At 40.9% G+C, this 19,508-nt stretch overlaps 1 protein-coding gene and 1 non-coding gene across 4 annotated transcripts in view; one reads left to right on the plus strand and one right to left on the minus strand.

Moving 5' to 3' along the window:
• The first annotated feature begins 145 nt into the window (after positions 1-145).
• PIGU (phosphatidylinositol glycan anchor biosynthesis class U) overlaps positions 146-19,508 on the plus strand; it is an 87,114-nt gene continuing 67,751 nt past the window's right edge. Inside the window, exons 1-2 of one of the 3 annotated variants that reach the window (XM_025876639.2) lie at positions 146-342; positions 12,427-12,491. In XM_025876639.2, the coding sequence (XP_025732424.1) occupies positions 213-342; positions 12,427-12,491 (195 nt within the window). In that variant the 5' untranslated portion in view covers positions 146-212. The remainder of the gene's footprint in view (positions 343-12,426; positions 12,492-19,508) is intronic. The other 2 variants (XM_025876636.2, XM_025876637.2) reach the window with 2 other exon arrangements.
• TRNAC-GCA (transfer RNA cysteine (anticodon GCA)) lies at positions 17,463-17,535 on the minus strand. Its single transcript has one exon. It is a non-coding gene; the product is annotated as a tRNA-Cys (tRNA).

Here is a 19,508-nt window from a genome sequence, read left to right on the forward strand (position 1 = left end):
CCAACCCTGTGCCGGGAGCTTGAGACGCCCGGCTCTACGTCGTCCCGCCCTGTCTCACCGCAAGGCTTCCTGGGAGCGGTAGTCCCCAGTTTGAGCGCACCGGCGGCAGCAGCAAGGCGCACTTGACCGCGGAACTACAGAGGGTGGCGCACAGTTCGCGAGGCTTTTACGCCTCGCGTTTCCCTCCCGCCTGCGCGCCCGCCCCAGCTATCATGGCGGCTCCCTTGGCTCTGGTGGTGGTGGTGGCCGTGACCGTGCGGGCGGCCTTGTTCCGCTCCAGTCTGGCCGAGTTCATTTCCGAACGGGTGGAGGTGGTGTCCCCACTGAACTCTTGGAAGAGAGGTGAGGCCACTGGCTGGAGTAGGTGGCCAGGCCCCGCCTGTGCTCTCCGGGCCTCAGTGAATGGGAGGCGGGGGCAGTGGCCTCAAGCTCAAGATTCTGAGGGAACTGACCCGCTCTGGCGTCCTCGGAGAGGGCAGGAGGGCGGGGCCTGAGGGCGGGGCTGCCAAAGGGAGGGGGCGTGGGACTGTGGGGCGAGCTTTGGGCCCTAGGAGCAGGCACACCTGAGCGGAGGGGAGCTGAGGGGGGTGTGTCCCCCTCGGGTCCTGAGCAGAGGGGCGTGGTCTGAGGAAAGATAGGTAAAAGGAAAGGGAATGCTTAATGGAGTGGGCTTTGCAGAGGGGATTGGGATTTGATGAGGGATCGCAGGTGGTACTCCCTGGGGTATGGTATGGTATGGTATGGTGTGTGAGGGGGGCCGCCAAGTGAGGGGACCAATCTTGCCTAAACGAGTAGTGTGTGAGCGTGCTTAGACTCCTATTCTCAGTTTGGGACTTGCAGTGCAGCATTTCTTACTGTTTTTTCTTAAGTTCTTCATCAGGCGCTGTTTTCTACCAGCGCCTACAGTGAGATAGAGTTTATGCTGAAGGATCCACAGACTAGTGGGCGAGACAGATAGTTATAATCCTTTTTGAAAAATGTTCTTACTGTGTACATCCGGTTCCTTCCTTGGAGTTTCAACCCTGAAGAAAGTGTCCTCTCCTTTTCCAGTTTCCTAAGGCTGTGGGCTCTGAGCTAACTGTTGAAGGATGTAGAATTTGGAAAGGGAGATTAGAGAAAGGAGAGTTCCAGGTAGCTGAAGGTAAAAAGGATCAAGAAAATGTTGAAGACTGCGAAATGTAGAAAGTGGGGGAGTAATGGGGCACCGGTTAGGTTAGGGCCAGATTTTAAAGATTTTTTTATTTTTATGTTTTTTTAAAGATTTTATTTATTTATTTATTTATTTATTTATTTGAGAGAGAGCATGAGAGGCAGGAGGGTCAGAGGGAGAAGCAGCCTCCCCGCTGAACGGGGAGCCCGATGTGGGACTCGATCCCGGGACTCCAGGATCATGACCTGAGCCAAAGGCTGTCCCTTAACCAACTGAGCCACCCAGGCGCCCCTTAAAGATTTTTTTTAAAAACTCTTTTACTAAAGTACAATATACATACAATGCACATGTAATAAGTGTAGAGTTCAGTGAATTTTTACAAACTGCGTACACATGTAGCCAGCACCCAGATCAAGAAACATTACAGAAGTAACAGCACCACAGAAGTACTCTTAAGTTCAAATGTCCTTGAACTTAGTAGTTTTTTTTTTTTTTTTTTAGGTTTTGTTTATTTGAGAGAGAGAGAGCATGTGCAGAGGGAGGAGCAGAGGGAGAAGGAGAAGCAGACTCCCCTGAGTAGGGAGCTGAATGTGGGGCTGGATCCCATGACTCCAGGATCATGACCTGAGCTGAAGGCAGCTGCTTAACCAACTGAACCACCTAGGCACCCGTGTTCTTGAACTTTAAATGCTAGAGGGTTTTTTTTGTTTTTTTTGAATGACTTGTTTTTTATTTATTTTTATTTTTTATTTATTTATTTGAGAGAGAGAATGAGAGATAGAGAGCACGAGAGGGAAGAGGGTCAGAGGGAGAAGCAGACTCCCCGCCGAGCGGGGAGCCCGATGCGGGACTCGATCCCGGGACTCCAGGATCATGACCTGAGCCGAAGGCAGTCGCTTAACCAACTGAGCCACCCAGGCGCCCTAAATGCTAGAGTTTTGATGTTATCCCGTAGACATTTTGGAATGGGGAATGGCATAATGAATGGTTGTTTTATGAATAATTCGAGCTTAGGTTTCTAAAAAATACCATATTAAAGACTATGTTTAAGCCTCTTTTATCCTCCAGTTATTCTCTGTGTTAGGTGGTGCTATTTCCCCTATTTTACAGATGAGGAAACTAAACTTTAGAGAAGTTAAGTAATATGCCCAAGTTTCCCAGTTGACAGATGGTAATAAAGGTAGTAGCAATTCTTCTGTGTGATAGTGAGAGTTTAGTCTTGGTAATCCTTGAATATAATATTTGCATATAATTTGTTGAACAAACTGAATTGTTTGGGTTGAAGCCACATGGTCCCTGCTTTCTTCTGGATACCAGAAGCCCCAGGGCAGTATTAGGCCCTCCTTCCTCTGTTCTCTTAGCACTTTATACATACCTCTATTGCGAGCATTTCTCACTTTTTATCATAATTATCTGTTTATATCTGGTTTCTCCACTGTACTATGAGTTCCTTGAGGGCCAGAACTGTTTTATTCATTCCTGAATCCTTTGTGCCTGGCATAGAGTAGTTGCATCGTTACTGTTGAATAAATACTGAAGAAAAGAAAACATAAGCTCTGGTTACATATAGGATGGACAGGGTGAAGGATCCAAAGTTGAGGCAATGTAGTGTGGTGACTAAGAGCACAGGGTCTGGGATATATATATATTTTTTTAAGTAGGCTCCATGCCCAGTGTGGAGCCCAACACAGGGTTTGAACTCACCACCCTGAGATCAAGACCTGAGCCAAGATCAAGAGTTGGATGCTTAATGACTGAGCCACCCAGGTGCCCCAGGTCTGGGATCTTTAAAACGGTTTAAATCTTTTTTTCCTCTGCCACTTAGAGTTGTGTGATCTCTAACATCAGTTTTGTCATCTGCAAAATAGGAGGTTATAATATGTACCCCATTAAATGAGATAATCCATGTTGAAGCTCTTAGCACAATATTGAAAGCCAAAATAGCTAATTCTAGGAATTTGAATTTAAATAATAGGGAGAACAGTGGTGATACTGACTGAAATAGGTAGATTCAGAAAGGACAGCAGTAAGTGATGTGTGTATATGTGTGTATAAGGTGTAGTATGTTATTCACAGGTTTAGGTCTGGAGCTTGGGGCCAGTGTCAGACCTAGAGAGAGAGATTTGGTAGTCACCCATCTGAATCTGATTGGGTCAGGATAATTGTTTGTCCTGTTTTAAACGGGGATAGTGGGTGGAGGGATGGTACAACATCTATAAGTATCACTTGTCTTCAGAGTATATGTTAAGATGGGGTATTTTAAAAAGCAAGTGTTTGTATATTGAAGTAGGATCCCTTCTGGTTTCACATGACATTCATTATTCATTCATTTCACATGAGTTTTTTGAGTGACCAGTTGTTTAGGTGAGGGGCCATGGATCCAAATAGATTTTGGTTGGCGGACTGATTTTTTTTTAAGAGAGGGTGTGTGCATGTGTGGGTGCTAGCGGAGGGATGGGGAGGGGCAGAGGGAGAGGAGAGAGAGAATCTTAAGCAGGTTCCACACCTAGTACAGAGCCCAACTTGGGGCTTGATCTCATGACCCTGAGGTCATGACCTGAGCCAAAATCAAGAGTGGGATGCTTAACCAACTGGGCCACCCAGGTGCCCCTCATGGACTGATTTTTAATAGGAATAAATGAGAGGTTGTATACTTGGAGGGGATGATTCTTGTCTTCAAATATCTGAAGGGTTTTAAATTGGCATGTTGTCAGTTCTTTCATGTGCAGGTGACAGAATCCCAGCTCAAACTGCCCAAATTATAATAAAAAGTGAACTTCCTGGTCTATATAACAGAACAATCCAAGGTAGATCCTGACTTCAGGCCTACCTGGATCCAGACTCAATGATGTCATCAGGACTAATTCTTTCTCCATCTTGGCATTGACTGCATTCAGGAGGGCTCTTCTTGGGTATTGGCAAGATAGGCCCCTAATAGCCTCTGACTTTTTTTTTTTTAAGATTTATTTATTTGACAGAGAGAGACACAGCGAAAGAGGGAACACAAGCAGGGGGAGTGGGAGAGGGAGAAGCAGGCCTCGGGCAGAGTGGAGAGCCCGATGTGGGGCTCGATCCCAGGACCCTGGGATCACAACCCGAGCCGAAGGCAGACGCTTAACGACTGAGCCACCCAGGTGCCCCTAGCCTCTGACTTTTAAATCCTTACAGTATCAGGCCCAGTGGAAGGAGGGTGACTGTTCTTCAATAAGCATAACAAAAGCCTTGGTACTGAGTCACATTGAACTTATTTGGGTAATACACCAGTTCTTAAGCCAGTTACTGTGGTCATGTATCTATTTCTACCTCTGGAGCACCTGGCTGGCTCAGTGGTGGAGTGTGCGACTCTGGATCTTGGGGTTGTGGGTTCATGCCCCACGTAGGTTGTAGAGATCACTTAAAAAAATGAAATCTTTAAAAAAAAAAATAGAGCACCTGGGTGGCTTAGTTGGTTAAATGACTGCCTTCAGCTCAGGTCATGATCCTGGAGTCCTGGGATCAAGTGCCACATCGGGCCCCCTTCTTAGCAGGGAGTCTGCTTCTCCCTTTGACCTTCACCCCTCTCATGCTCTCTCTCTCTCTCTCATTCTCTCTCAAATAAATAAATAAATCTTAAATAAATAAAAATTAAAAATATATATATATACCTACCTCTTTGGAGAGGGGGAACCTCCCAAAATGTGGAAGAAGGGGGTATCCCATAGGAAAATTACAGTGCTGTTACTAGAAGAGGGGGAAATTAATGCTGGGAGGCGAAAATAACAGATACCCATTATAATAAGAAAGACGTCTTTTCTATGTCACTCATTTCTACAGACCTATCAGTTTATTTGATAGTCCAACTAAAATTTATACAGATTTTTTGCTTGACAAAATGCAAGCATGTGCTTCTCATTCTAGTAAAAATAATAACTAACACTGATACAATGCTTTCTATATGGCAGCCCCTGTTCTAAGCTTTTAAAATATGTTTAAGAACTAATTTAATCACCACAATGGCCCTAAGATATAAATGTCCCTACACATAAATACCCCATTTTATAGATGAGAAAATGGAAGCACAGAGAGATTAAGTCACATAATGTTTTATGTGAATTACTGGCAATCTTGAGGCATTGCTGTTCCACCAGAGTTCACTCTATACCATCTTGTATAAAAATCTGTTGGAAATGCTTTTGGAACTTTTTTTTTAATCAGTATTTTGGTCTTTCTTCAGCCTTGACCTAGTGATTAGGGATCAGTATGGGCTTATCTTCTTGAGTTCAGGATAGAGCCCAAGCTATTAGCACTTACTTAGAAACCTACCTCTAATGTAACCATGAGGGTCAGGGTCTGGAAGAACACTTTTTTTTTTTTAAGAGATCTTATTTATTTATTTGACAGAGAGAGACACAGCGAGAGAGGGAACACAAGCAGGGGGAGTGGGAGAGGGAGAAGCAGACTTTCTGCCAAGCAGGGAGCCCGATGCGGGGCCTGATCCCAGGACCCTGGAATCATGACCTGAGCCGAAGGCAGCCGCTTAACCGACTGAGCCACCCAGGTGCCCCAGGAAGAACACTTGTGATAGCACTACTTTAAAAAAAAAATCGCCCTGGGTGGTTCAGTCATTAAGCATCTGCCTTCGGCTCAGGTCATGATCCCGGGTCCTGGGATCGAGCCCCACATCGGGCTCCCTGATCCGCGGGAAGCCTGCTTCTCCCCCTCCCACTCTCCCTGCTTGTGTTCCCTCTCTCGCTGTGTCTCTCTCTGTCAAATAAACAAAATCTTAAAAAAAAAAAATCAAAACCTCTATTGTTAAAATGGAGAATAAGTAAGCCACACATAGCAGTGTATTGCACAGTGAATTATAAGGCAAACCCTTTTGTAGCCATCATCCAAATCAAGAATCAGGACTTTGCCACTTACTCCAAAAGCCTTTCTATGTGCCCCATCTCAGTCACAGCCTCCCCGCACCCCCTTCATTAAGTAGCTGTTATCCTGACTTTTATATTATAGTCATGAAATCTTTACATTCTTTTCATTTTATTGCTCAAATGAGTGTCCCTAGTCACTACAGCTTAGTCTTGCCCCTAAACAAAGGTTTTTATATGTGTTTTAAGTCCCCCTTAATCTTTAAGGTCCCCATCCAGCCCATCCTTTTCTTATCTGTTAAAGAACCCAGACCGTTTGACCTGTAGTTTCCTATAGTTTGGATTTGACGGACTGTGTATTCATGGTACAGCTTAACATGTTCTTGCATCCTCTGTATTGGCAGCTGGATACCACTACTTTTTTTTTTTTTTTTAGCTTTTTACTTGAAATAACTTTAGAATTACAAAACATTGGCAAAGATGGTACAGAAAGATCTGTACTCTGTTCGCCCAGCTTCCTATACATTCCTATAATGTTTACATCCTGCATAATCATGGTACAGTGATCAAGACTAAGAGAATACCATTGTTATAATGCTGTTGAACAAACTGTAGTTGTTCAGAGTTTACCATTTTTCCCACTGTTCTTTTTTGTTCCAGCATCTGATTCAGTATGCCATATTGCCTTTAGTTGTGTTTCCTCATTCTTTTCCCATCGGTGAGAGTTCCTCAGCTCTTCCTTGTCTTTTATGACCTTGACACTTTAGAAACATACTGGTCAAGTATTTTGTAGAATGTCCCCCAATTTGGGTTTCTGTAGTGTTTTCTCATAGTTAGATTGAGATCATGGATTTTGGAGAAGAATCCCACTGAAGTGATGTGATCCTCTCAATATATTGGATGGGGGTACATCATATTGAAAGGTTTTATTACTGGTGATATTATCCTTAATCCCTTGGTTATGATAGTATCTGCCTGGTTTCTCCAGTGTAAAGTTACTTTCCCTTTTTAACCCATAAATATTTGGGCTATATGTAGGGGCTCTGTAAACATCTTGTTTCTCTTTTAAGTTTTTGCCCACTACTTTTTGCACTTACGGGTTGATCTGCCTGCACCAGTCATTACTGTGGTGTTCTAACGGTGACTTTTCTCTTTCCCTCATTCCTTCTTCATTGGAATTCTTCTGTAAGGAAGAGTTGTCCCTTCTTCCTTATTTATTCAGTCATTGATTTTATATCTGTATGGATTCATAGGTATTTATTATATTCTCTGGATTATAAACTACATTATCTTTATTTGATGCTCAAATTGTTCCATCTTTGGCCATTGGGACACTTTCTGCAACCACAAGATGCTTTCTTTAGGCTTAGCTTATATATTTTCCATTGTCCGGCTGTGGAATCAACCACTTCGCCAAGGAGCCCTGGTTTCTTTTATTGGAGAATGTTATTTAGAAAGCAAGATCTGGATGCTAAGTGTGTTCATTGCTATGGGAATGATACTTTATCTTGGACCTTCTGGACAAGAAATATAAGGATAACCACTTCTTTTGAACAAGCTGAATGCATGTCCTTCTTGATATGGGAAGCTCAGAGACAGTGTTTGTCTTATGCTAGATGATATGCTTTTATGATCACCCATAGGAAAAGTATATCAAGGTAACTAAGAATTTTTGCTTCATGGGATTTATCAGTTAAGAGTTGAGACACTTTATTAGGGTGCCTGGCTGGCTCAGTCAGTAGAGCATGAGACTCTTGATCTTGGGGTTGTTAAGTTTAAGCCCCATGTTGGGTGTAGAGATTGCTTAAAAATAAAATCTTAAAAAGTTGAGACACTTTATAAAAAAAAAACCTTATACTTTAGAATAGTTGGCAATAATGAATTAGTTTTTATGGTCAACTATGAAATATTAGTTTTTGGATAAGAATTCCATGAAGCAGAAATTTTACTCAATTTCTCTGGTGTACTTTTTACAGCTGTTATTTTGGGGGGTACTCTAGGAAGAAGAATGGCTTAAAGCTGTGGGTTCTTTGTGGTGTTGTTGTTGTTGTTTTAATTGAATATTTTGGTTTTTCCCCAAACAGGCATTTTATGAAACCTATTTTAAAATGTTCCTAGCAAAATATTATTGGTCTTTTATACATAGATTCACTTTTTTTAAAAGCATTTTTTATAAACACTTTATTCATTTGAGACACAGAGATAGAGAGAGAGAGAGAGAGCATGAGCAGGGGGAGAGGCAGAGGGAGAGGGAGAAGCAGGCTTCCCGCTGAGCCAGGAGCCCGATGTGGGGCTAGGTCCCAGGACCCTGGTATCATGACCTGAGCCGAAGGCAGACACTTAACCATCTGAGCCACCCAGGCACCCCGGAGTAGATTCACTTTTATATTCTAGAGGGTTTTGTTACTCTATAACTCAGATGTTCCCAAATGTCCTGTAGACAATGCCAGAGTTTTCAATCATGTGCACCAAAATAAGGAAATTGTAAAAAGTTTATCATAAAGTGTATTCAAGTGAAAATATTTTGAGTTTATGCTCTTTTACACTTTTTAATGTTATAGATGGTGGTAGTAAATGGCAGTGGTTTGTTTTTTTTTTTTAATGTTTTTACATGAGGTTGACTCTTCCCTCAGATCAATTATCTATTAAGTAATATGAGGTCATATTTAATCACCAAGGTAGCAGAGCCACATTCCAAGTACTTGCCAGAGAACACAATAACAAATTCACAGGTGTACAATTCCAATCCAGCAAAAGCAAACCTGAGAGAAATTACATTTTAGACAATTGCCTGAAAAGCATACAATCTGTTCTTCCAGCTACATACTGAAGAATCTCCCTCTGGATTAAACCAGTAGAGAATGATGTCCCTGGACAGCATCTTACTGGTCCTCTGTTGAGTTGCTTTTACTGCTCTGTGGTAGGATGCCATTGGCTTAAGGTGGGACTTACCTGGTGAAGTGGCCTGATGAATCATGTCCTTGGGTCTCCAGTAAAGCTGTTAGTGAAGGGTTTAATAGTTGTGTTACACAGCAACCTCTTTATGTGGCTCCTTGGGGGAAGTTTCTTTTTGGTCCTAGTATAAGGACCAGTTATAACTGTCTTGAGCAATGGGGTTTGTTTTATTTTACAGCCCGGATGAACTGTGTAACTGATTAAGTTTCCTTCTAGGGTGGGTCCATAAAGTTTAAAAGCCATATTTAAGGTCCACTCATTATAAATATATAGTTTATTTGGAATAGGCTTTGTAACTTTGATTTTGTTTTATTTATCTTTGAATAGGTAATTCAATCACAGGTTTCAAAAATCAAAGGTGCAAAAGGCTATATGGTTAAAAGGCACCTTTCCACACCGCTTTTCTAGAACTACGTAGTTGTGTTCCCTGGAGGGACCAGTTTCTTATGCATATCAGTTTCTTATGTGTACTTCTGAGATATTCTAGGCATGTATAAGCTCATACATTTTATACGTTTTTGTGTGTCCATTTTATATTTTTTCTTATCCTTCTGTTTCTTTTAAAATTAATTTTCTTATTTCTTTCTAATAATTATGAAATAATGCTCATTGCTAATGATTCAGAAAATGAAGAAAAGGTAAAAGAAACCAAACATTTTCTGTAATCTTATCAACAGGGATGGTTGCTGTATTTTTTTTTTTTTTAAGATTTTATTTATTTGTCCGAGAGAGAGAGCACAAGCAGGGGAAGTGGCAGGCAGAGGGAGAGGGAGAAGGAGGCTCCCCACTGAGCAAGGAGCCCAGGGTCCCAGGACCCTGGGATCATGACCTGAGCCGAAGGCAGATGCTTAAGCGACTGACGACCCCCCAGGTGTCCCAGATGGTTGCTGTATTTTTAAATTTTTATTTATTTTATTTAATGTCTAAGTTTTATGTTTGAGGCATTTCTCATTGAATACATATTCATTTTCTCTCAAATGGATTAAGGCTTATAAATATTTAAAATAAAATTCAATCATATTGACATGCTGTGTTATGTCCTGCTTTTCATTAAGAGTATTTCATGGACATCTTTCTTTCAGTAAATGGATATCTGTAGTATACTTTTTAATTTTAACTCTTAATTTTGAGATAGTTTTAGATTTTCAAAAAGTTGCAAAATTAATACAAAGAATTCTTGTTTATCCTTCCCTTAGCTTCTTCTAATGTTAACGTCCTACATAACAATAGTACACTGACCTAAACCAGAAGATTAACATTCATACAATACTAATAACTAATCTGTTACTAGAATTTTATCAGTTGTACCACTAATGTCCTTTTTATGGTCCATGATTCATTCCACAGTCCCACATTGCATTCAGTTATTACGTATCCTTAGTCTCTTCCAATCTGGGACACTTCCTCAGACTTAGTATTTTTCTTTTTTTCTTTTCTTTTCTTTTCTTTTCTTTTCTTTTTTTTCTTTTCTTTCTTTCTTTCTTTCTTTCTTTCTTTCTTTCTTTCTTTCTTTCTTTCTTTCTTTCTTTTTCTTTCTCTCTCTCTCTCTCTCTCTCTCTCTTTCTCTCTTTCTCTCTCTCTCCCTCTCTCTCTCCCTCCCTCCCTCCCTTTCTCTCTTTCTTCTTCCTTCTAGAGTGCGCACACCACACACACACACACATACACACACACACACACACACACACACACACACGTGAGCGGGGGGAGGTGGGGAGGGACAGAGAATCTCGAGCAGACTTCCCACTGAGCACAGAGCCGGCCTGGAGCTCCATCCCACAACCCTGAGATCACAACCTGAGCCAAAATCAAGAGTCAGACTCTCAACCGACTGAGCCACCCAGGCGCCCCTTAATATTTTTAAAGAGCACTGGCCTGTTATTTTGTCTCTTGATTTGGGTTTGCCTAGTGTTTTCTCATGATTAGATTGAAGTTATGCTTTTTTGGCAAGGATACCACATTTTTGGCATGAGGACCACAGAAGTGTTTTTGTCTCCATCTCAGTGAATCATTTCAGGAGGTACTTGATGTTGATAATGTGAACTGTTCAACATATTGCTGGTGATGTTAACTTTGGTCACACGATTAAGGTAGTGAATGCCAAGTTTGTCCACATAAAATTATTTTTCCCCTTGCAAATATGGTTTCTTATCATATTTTTATTCTCTGATTTTCGTATCCCTTGACAGTCTTGTCTTTCACCACTATTACTGTGGGGTCCGCCAAGTGGTGATTTATTTTTTTTTTTCTTTCTTTCTTTCTTCCTTTTCTTTTTCTTTCTTTTTTTTAAAGATTTTATTTATTTATTTGACAGAGAGAGACACAGCAAGAGAGGGAACACAAGCAGGGGGAGTGGGAGAGGGAGAAGCAGGCTTCCCGCGGAGCAGGGAGCCCGATGCGGGGCTCGATCCCAGGACCTTGGGATCATGACCTGAGCCGAAGGCAGACGCTTAATGACTGAGCCACCCAGGCGCCCCAAGTGGTGATTTTCTATTTCCATCTTTCCTTCTACATTTGATACTTACAGATCTCTGTGAGGAAGAGCTTTCTTTTCTCTTCCACGTATTTATTTATTTATTCAATTATTTATACCACAGTATGAATTTTAACTATACAGTGTTTCTATGTATCTATACATACACATATATACATATCATAATTCATTTAGGTAAATATTAATGGACATTGGGATTATTTTTTAGTACTCCAAGCACCATAATGAACATACAGTTATTTCCCTAGGATAAATTGCCATAAGAACAATCACATAGAAAAGCAGGCTCCTGCTGGAAGTGTTAAAAGGCACATACTGAAAAAGTACATATTTCCCTGTGGAAAAGTTAATACACATGCCACTCAAGCATTGCATGAAAGTGACTGCCCATGTCCCCACACTAGGGACAGCATTTCTCACCAGCTTCTAATTTGTTGTCATATTATTTTGGGAAATGGGGCAAAATATATATAAAGGAAACATTTTATTTTATTTTGTTTTAAGATTTATTTAGTTGGGAAAGAAAGAATGAGATAGAGAGAGCATGAGGGGGGGAGGGTCAGAGAGAGAAGCAGACTCCCTGCCGAGCAGGGAGCCTGATGTGGGACTCGATCCCGGGACTCCAGGATCATGACCTGAGCCGAAGGCAGTCGCTTAACCAACTGAACCACCCAGGCACCCTAAAGGAAACACTTTTTAGAGTGGGTGGAAATCACAAGGAAATCAGAGAAAGCTCATAGTCTAACATAAAACTTTTTCCTGAGAGCTGCCCCACAGTGGAAAGGGATGCTCTGTATGGAAAAAAATTCTGCATTGTCTGAAGTATTCAAATCAAGATTTAAAGCCACTTGCTGGGAATGAGGTAAAGGGGGTTGGACAAACTGTGAGGCCCTTCTTGTTTCTGGGAGTATCTAATGCTTTAGTCTCTGGCCATCTGCATATGTCTGTGAAATAAGAGTGAACTTGGATGTCTTACTTTTCAGTGGTTGAAGGCCTCTCACTGTTGGACTTGGGAGTGTCTCCGTATTCTGGAGCAGTATTTCATGAAGTAAGTGTTCTTGTTTTCTTTTCTGAGTACTAAGAGTAGTTTATAGTCACAAATACCAAAGCCTAACCTCTGTTTTGTACAAACATTTGAAAAGATCTATTTTTGAAAATCATATTTAGAAACAGACCTTTTTTAGATGTCCTCTGCATAAGAAGGAGGTTTCACAATTGCAGTGGAAATGATCCAGATTAAGATTGTGATTTGGGGAAGCAGATGAGACTTCTGTGGAAGTTACCATTTTTACTGGCAAATAAATTGTAAACAGTTCCCAGTCCACAAATAAGTTGTATGCTAATTGTCATGTAATTGGTTCTTTGGAACATGCTTTCCCATGAAAACTATGTCAGCAATGCTGGTTTCTTAGAAAGCCCACAAAAACCTATTTAACCCATAACATTAGTTCTTAAAATAGTAAAATCCTTCTTAGGTCACTATCATCTCTTGCTTGGGTTCCTGCAACAGCTTCCTGACAAGTTTTTCTCCATTCAGTCTTGCTCCTTTACTCTTTATTCTGCAGCCAGAGTCATCTTTCTGCAATGTGAGTCTGATATTGTTAGTGTCCTGCTTAGTACCTTTGCTCACCACTGAACTCAGGGTAAAACCCAAATACCCTAGGGGGCATACAAAACTGTGTGGGCCCTGCTTATATGAACCACATTTCTTTCCACTCTCCCCTCCCCATTATTGTTCGTTATATCATTTTAAAGTAGAAGTCTTCTATTTGAATTCTTAACCTCTCATTTTTACAGTTGTCTCCCTCATACCTACTTTGAGAACAAATTTTTATTTCTTTCTTTCTTTCTTCCTTCCTTCCTTCCTTCCTTCCTCCCTTCCTTCCTTCCTTCCTTCCTTCCTTCCTTCCTTCCTTCCTTCCTTCCTTCCTTCCTTTCTTTCTTTCTTTCTTTCTTTCTTTCTTTCTTTCTTTCTTTCTTTTTTCTTTCTTCCTTCCTTCCTTCCTTCCTTCCTTCTTTCCTTCCTTCCTTTCTTTCTTTTGCTACCTAGTTTTTTTTAAAGCTTTCAGCTTGGTTCTCATGGAGATAACAATTGGCTTTTGCATTCATATTTCATTAGTTTTGTATTACTATCTAATTGAACCACAGTAATAAGAACTGCAAGCAGAAACAGGGATATTTTAAGACTCTTAATAAGCACACAGATCAGTTATTGGGAACAGTTGTGTGGGCATGTACAAGCATAGCCCACTAGCCATGGGGGCTCAGTGTGCAGCAGTCCTTGGGCAGTATGTTTTCAAGACAGAACAGGAAGAGAGAGTTCTGAGAGAGTTCTCACATACTTTCATTATGCTCCAGCTCTATATTCTCTCTTACCTATGTGTTTTTGCTCATTTTGTTGTCTCTTTATGAGGGTCTGTTTTTCCCCTCTTTTTGTGGTTGGCTATGCTATTTATTTATTTATTATCATTTTTTAAAAAGATTTTCTTTATTTATTTGACAGAGAGAGACACAGCGAGAGAGGGAACACAAGCAGGGGGAGTGGGAGAGGGAGAAGCAGGCTTCCCGCAGAGCAGGGGGCCCGATGTGGGGCTCGGTCCCAAGGACCCTGGGATCATGGCTTGAGCTGAAGGCAGATGCTTAATGACTGAGCCAGCCAGGCACCCCTGGCTATGCTATTTAAATATTAGTTTAGATTTTGGGGCACCTGGGTGGCTCGGTCGTTAAGCGTCTGCCTTCGGCTCAGGTCATGATCCCAAGGTCCTGGGATCGAGCCCCGCATCGGGCTCCCTGCTCCGCAGGAAGCCTGCTTCTCCCTCTCCCACTCCCCCTGCTTGTGTTCCCTCTCTCGCTGTCTCTCTCTGTCAAATAAATAAATAAAATCTTTAAAAAATAAATAAAATAAAATAAATATTAGTTTAGATTTTACCTCCTTCTAGAAGCCATTCCTCATCACCTTAGACCAGTTAGATGTTCTTCCTGAACATCTTCTAAAGCATCTTGTGCTTGTACTTTTAACGGTTCATATTGTACTCTTGAAATTGCCTCTGTACTTGTTTTACTTATTATATATTCCTCAGAACAAGTACTGGTACCTTTTCATTAAGTATTCCTAGTGCCTAGCTCTGTATCCACATATGAATTCCACTCCCTCCCTTCCTTCTCTCTTTTACTAAAGATTTGTTAAGTACATACCAAATGCCAGCTACCCTGCTAGGTGCTAGGGATACAAAACAAGACATAGTCCTTGGTTTCATGGTTCTTATTTCTGAGAGCAACGAACAGTAAGTTAGTAAAAAGGGAACAGATTTCAGAACAAAGAATATTACCAGGGGTAAAGATGGTTATTTCATAAGGATAAAGGGGCCAATTCATCAGGAGAACATAACAGTCCTAATGTTTATGTACCCGATAACAGAGTTTCAGAATACATAAAGACTGACAGAACTACAAGGAGAAGTAGACAAATCCACAATTATAGTCAGAAATTTCAATATCCCTCTCTCAAGGATTGACACGACAGGCAGACAGAAAATCAACAAGGATGTAGAAGCCTTGAATAGGTTGTCAACCAACTTGACCTCATTGATGTTTATAGAACATTCTGTCCAACAGCAACAAAATACATAATCTTTTCAAGTGTACATGGAACATCTGCAAGATAGACCATATTCTGGGTCATAAAATAAGGCCCAATAAATTTAGAAGGATTGAAGTGATACAAAGTATATTCTCTGACCACAATGGAATTAAATAAAAAAATTAATACTGGAAAGATGTCTGGAAAATCCCCAAATATTTGGAAACTAAGTAACATGCTCTTGAATAACCCATGGATCAAAGAAGAAATCAGAAGGGAAATTAGGAAGTATATTGAACTGAAAGAAAATGAAGACACAACCTATCAAAATATGTGGCATGTTACTAAGCAGTGATAAGGGGAAATACATAGTGCTAAATGCCTATATTGGAAAAGAAGAAAAGTCTCAAATTGATGACCCCTGTTTCTACCTTATGGAACTAGAAAAAGAAGAAATTTACTTCAAAGTAAACAGAATAAAAGAAATAAGATCTGAGTGGGAACAAACAGAAAATAGAAAAACAATAGTGAAAAAAACTGAAACACGGTTGGTTCCTTTGGATGAACAGTAAAATTAATAAACATTTGGGAATGGGGATATATTCACTATCTTGGTTGATGGTTTCATGGGTATACACACAGGTCAAAACTTATGAAATTGTGTACTTTAAATATGTGAAGTTTGTTTTATACTAATTCTACTTCCATAAAGCTAAAGTTAAGAAAAAGTGGAATTTCAGTTAAATGATAAGCAAATACATGTAGAAAAATAAAGCTGGGTATAGGGATAAAGAGTGATGGTCAGATAAAGCTGGGTAAAGGGATAAAGAGGGATAAAAAGTATGTGTCAGTATTATAGATGGTGTGTTCCAGGAAGGCACTCCAAGGAAGTGAAATTTGAATAATCAACTTAAATGAAGCTAGCAAGCCAGATATGATGGCCCTGATTTGGGAATGTGGTTGGCATTTGTGAGTTGGATAAATTCTGCCTTAGTGTTGCTAAGGCAGAATGAGCAAATAGGGAAATATTAAAGACAACTTGTGAGAAGTTAGGAGTCAGATTATGTAGCACTTTTTACAGACATGGTTAAGAGTTCAGATTATCTATCTATCTACTATCTATCATCTATCTGTTTTTAGTATAATTTTTTAAAAAATATTTTCTTTATTTATTTGACAGAGAAAGACAGTGAGAGAGGGAACACCAGCAGGGAGAGTGGGAGAGGGAGAAGCAGGCTCCCCGCTGAGCAGGGAGCCCGATGCAGGGCTCGATCCCAGGACTCTGGGCTCACGACCTGAGCTGAAGGCAGATGCTTAACGACTGAGCCACCCAGGCGCCCCAGTATAATTATTTTTGATGTCTAGAATTTATGAGGGCGAGAGCTTCCTCCCCGACTCAAGTATATAAAATCTCAATTGGCTGGTGAGGCCAGTTGGGATACTTCTTGTCTAATTTGGTTTCTAGGAAGACTGCATTCAAGTCCTCAGTGGTCATTTGATCAAATGGAATTATGTTCTTCATCTTCTCCAGCTCTCTCGTATTCCTCAATCCTGGCGAGAGACAAAAACTCAGCACAACTTTTCACATCTTCTTTTTTCTTCAGCATCCTGGCACAGGAACCTTCAGGGCATTAAACTTCTCAAAGTCATTTGCCAAGCCAGCCTTTACCACATTGGCCTTGTGTAAGTCCAATCAATAGCAGGTGGGTTCTTAGATAGAGTAGCTAGCTTGGTGGTAAGGGTCTCAATTCCAGGACTTTAGGGAGTTAGCAGTGGCCTTTTGATCTCAGGGTATGATCTCCCAAAGGACTACTTGGTAAATGCCTTTTATTTTATTTTATTTATTTAAGATTTTAAGTAATCTCTGCATCCAACATGGGGCTTGAACTCACAATCCTGAGATCAAGAGTTGCAGGCTCTACCGACTGAGCCATCCCTGGTGCCCCTGAATGCCTGTTAGAACAAGTTTTTGCTCAGCCATTTTGAGATTCTTCACCAGCCCTGGTAGCCCACAGTAGCAAGTGGATTTTGTTTTTACTATGCTGAGAAAATGGAGACTTCCTAGATTAGGATATACAAGACCCTGTGGCTTACATCTTGGACTTTCTCTTTCTTGAAAACACAGAGAATAGACAACCTTTATGAGGAGTTTGGCTCTAAAGGAGGGCAGGGAAATGGTATAGTAGCTACAGGCAGATGTATAGTAAAGACATTTTATTTTTTATTTTTCTTAAAAGATATTATTTGAGAGAGAGAGCACATAGGAGTGGGGGGGGCAGAGGGAGAGGGAGAAGCAGACCCTCAACAGAGCAGGGCTCAATCCCAGGACTGGAGATCAGTGACCTGAGCTGAAGGCAGATGCCCAACCAACTGAGTCACCTAGGTGCCCTGTAAAGACGTTTTATTTTTATTTTTTATTATTTTTTATTTTTTTTCTCCTGCAGAAACCCGGGGTCGAGCCAGGGACCTTTAGATGTGCAGTCTAACACTCTCCCAACTGAGCTATTTTGGCCGTCTTTTATTTTTTATTTTTTTTTTTAAAGATTTCATTTATTTGTCAGAGAGAGAGAGTGTGCAGCAGGCAGAGGGAGATGCAGGCTCTCCGCCGAGCAAGGAGCCCGACGCAGGACTCGATCCCAGGACCCTGGGATCGTGACCTGAGCCGAAGGCAGATGCTTAACTGACTCAGCCACTCAGGCGTCCCTGTAAAGACATTTTTTATGAAAATCTGCTCTATATTTATCACAGCATTGTTTACAATAGCCACGATACGGAAGCAAACCAAGTGTCCAGTGACAGATGAATGCATGTGTGCACACCCACATCCACCCTCCCCACACACACACAGTAGAATATTCTTCAGCCATAAAAAAGAATGAGATCTTGGCATTTGAAGCAACAATATGGATGGACCTAGAGGGCACTATGCTAAGTGAAATAAGTCAGAGAAAGACAATTACCATATGATTTCACTTATATGTGGAATCTAAAAAAACAAAGCAGGGGGTGCCTAGGTTGCTCGGTTGGTTAAGTGTCTGACTCTTGATCTCAGGTCGTGGGTTCAAGCCCTATGTTGGACTCCATGGTGGGTGTGGAGCCTACTTAAAACAAACAAACAAATAAAACAAGTGAATAAGCAAACAAAAAGCAGAAACAGATCCATAAATACAGAGAACAAACTGATGGTTACCAGAGTGGAAGGGGATGGGGAGATGGGCAAAATGGGTGAAGGGCAGAGGGAGATACAGGCTTTCAGGTAGGGAATAAAAGGTACAGCATAGGGAATATAGTCACTGGTATTGTAATAGCCTTTTATGGTGACAGGTGGTAGCCACACTTGGGGGGAGCATAATGTAATGTATGAACTTGTTGAATCACTATGTTGTACACCTGAAACTAATGTAACACTGTGTGTCAACTATACTTCAGTGAAAAAAAAAAAAACGTGGGGGCCTGGCTGGCTCAGTCAGTAGAGCATATTCAACTCTTGATCTCAGGGCTATGAGTTCAAGCCCCATGTCGGGCATAGAGCCTACTTAAAACAACAGAAAGAAAAATAAAATAAGGTAAAAATAGAGACGGAGGCAAGCCATAAGAGACTCTTAAAAGTAGGAAACAAACTGAAGGTTGCTGGAGGGGTGGTGGGTGGGGAGACTGGGTAACTGGATAATGGGCATTAAGAAGAGCACTGGATGTAATGAGCCCTGCATGTTATATGCAACTCATGAATCACTACATTAGACCCTTGAAACTAATAATGCACTATATGTTAGCTAAATTGAATTTAAATAAAAAGTTTTAAAAAAAGAACATGTAAAAACTCTTAAAACTTAATAAGATAGAAGAATAAAATAGCAAAAAAATGAGACTGCATATTCGGTTGCTGATGGGAATAATCCTGTGGGTAGAGAAGTTGATGATGTAAGAAAGGATAATTGAATGAGCAGTGTCTTTGGGGAGGCAAGAAGAAATGGGCTACAGTTCACAAGGGGAGAATTTGACTTCAGATTAGAAGAAAGGAAATTCATTCACTGTTAACAGGAGATAGAGAATATAGGTGTAGATACAGGAAGTTAGTCAGTGGGGTAGTGGGAAAATAAGGTGGTTCTCGTTCAATTCTTTTCTCAGTGAAATAAGAAATGAGGTTGTCAGATGAAAGTGAGAAGTGGGTAGGAAAGTTGGAGGACAGGGGAAGATGTGAAATAGTCCCTTCAGAAAGAATATGTCAAACGAATGAATGGAAGAGCTATATCTAGCCTTTTAACCATTATTTAAAATGTGTCTGTGAGAAAATGCATTCTTAGCTACAATGAGGGAGTCTAGAACACATTCTTACTCCTTACCAGTGTGTGTGTGTAAGTGTAAGTAAAGGGGGATAATGATAGGAGGTAGTAATTTCCAGCTACAAGAAGCCATGTTAACTTTCTATACTTATGTAAGACAAACCCTTTAGGACTGAGCAGTTGCTTCCCCCAAACATGGTGG

Source organism: Callorhinus ursinus, unplaced genomic scaffold, assembly GCF_003265705.2.
Source record: "Callorhinus ursinus isolate GAN/ISIS: 27379988/994484 unplaced genomic scaffold, GSC_fseal_2.0 scaffold38, whole genome shotgun sequence".
NCBI classification, from domain to species: Eukaryota; Metazoa; Chordata; class Mammalia; order Carnivora; family Otariidae; genus Callorhinus; species Callorhinus ursinus.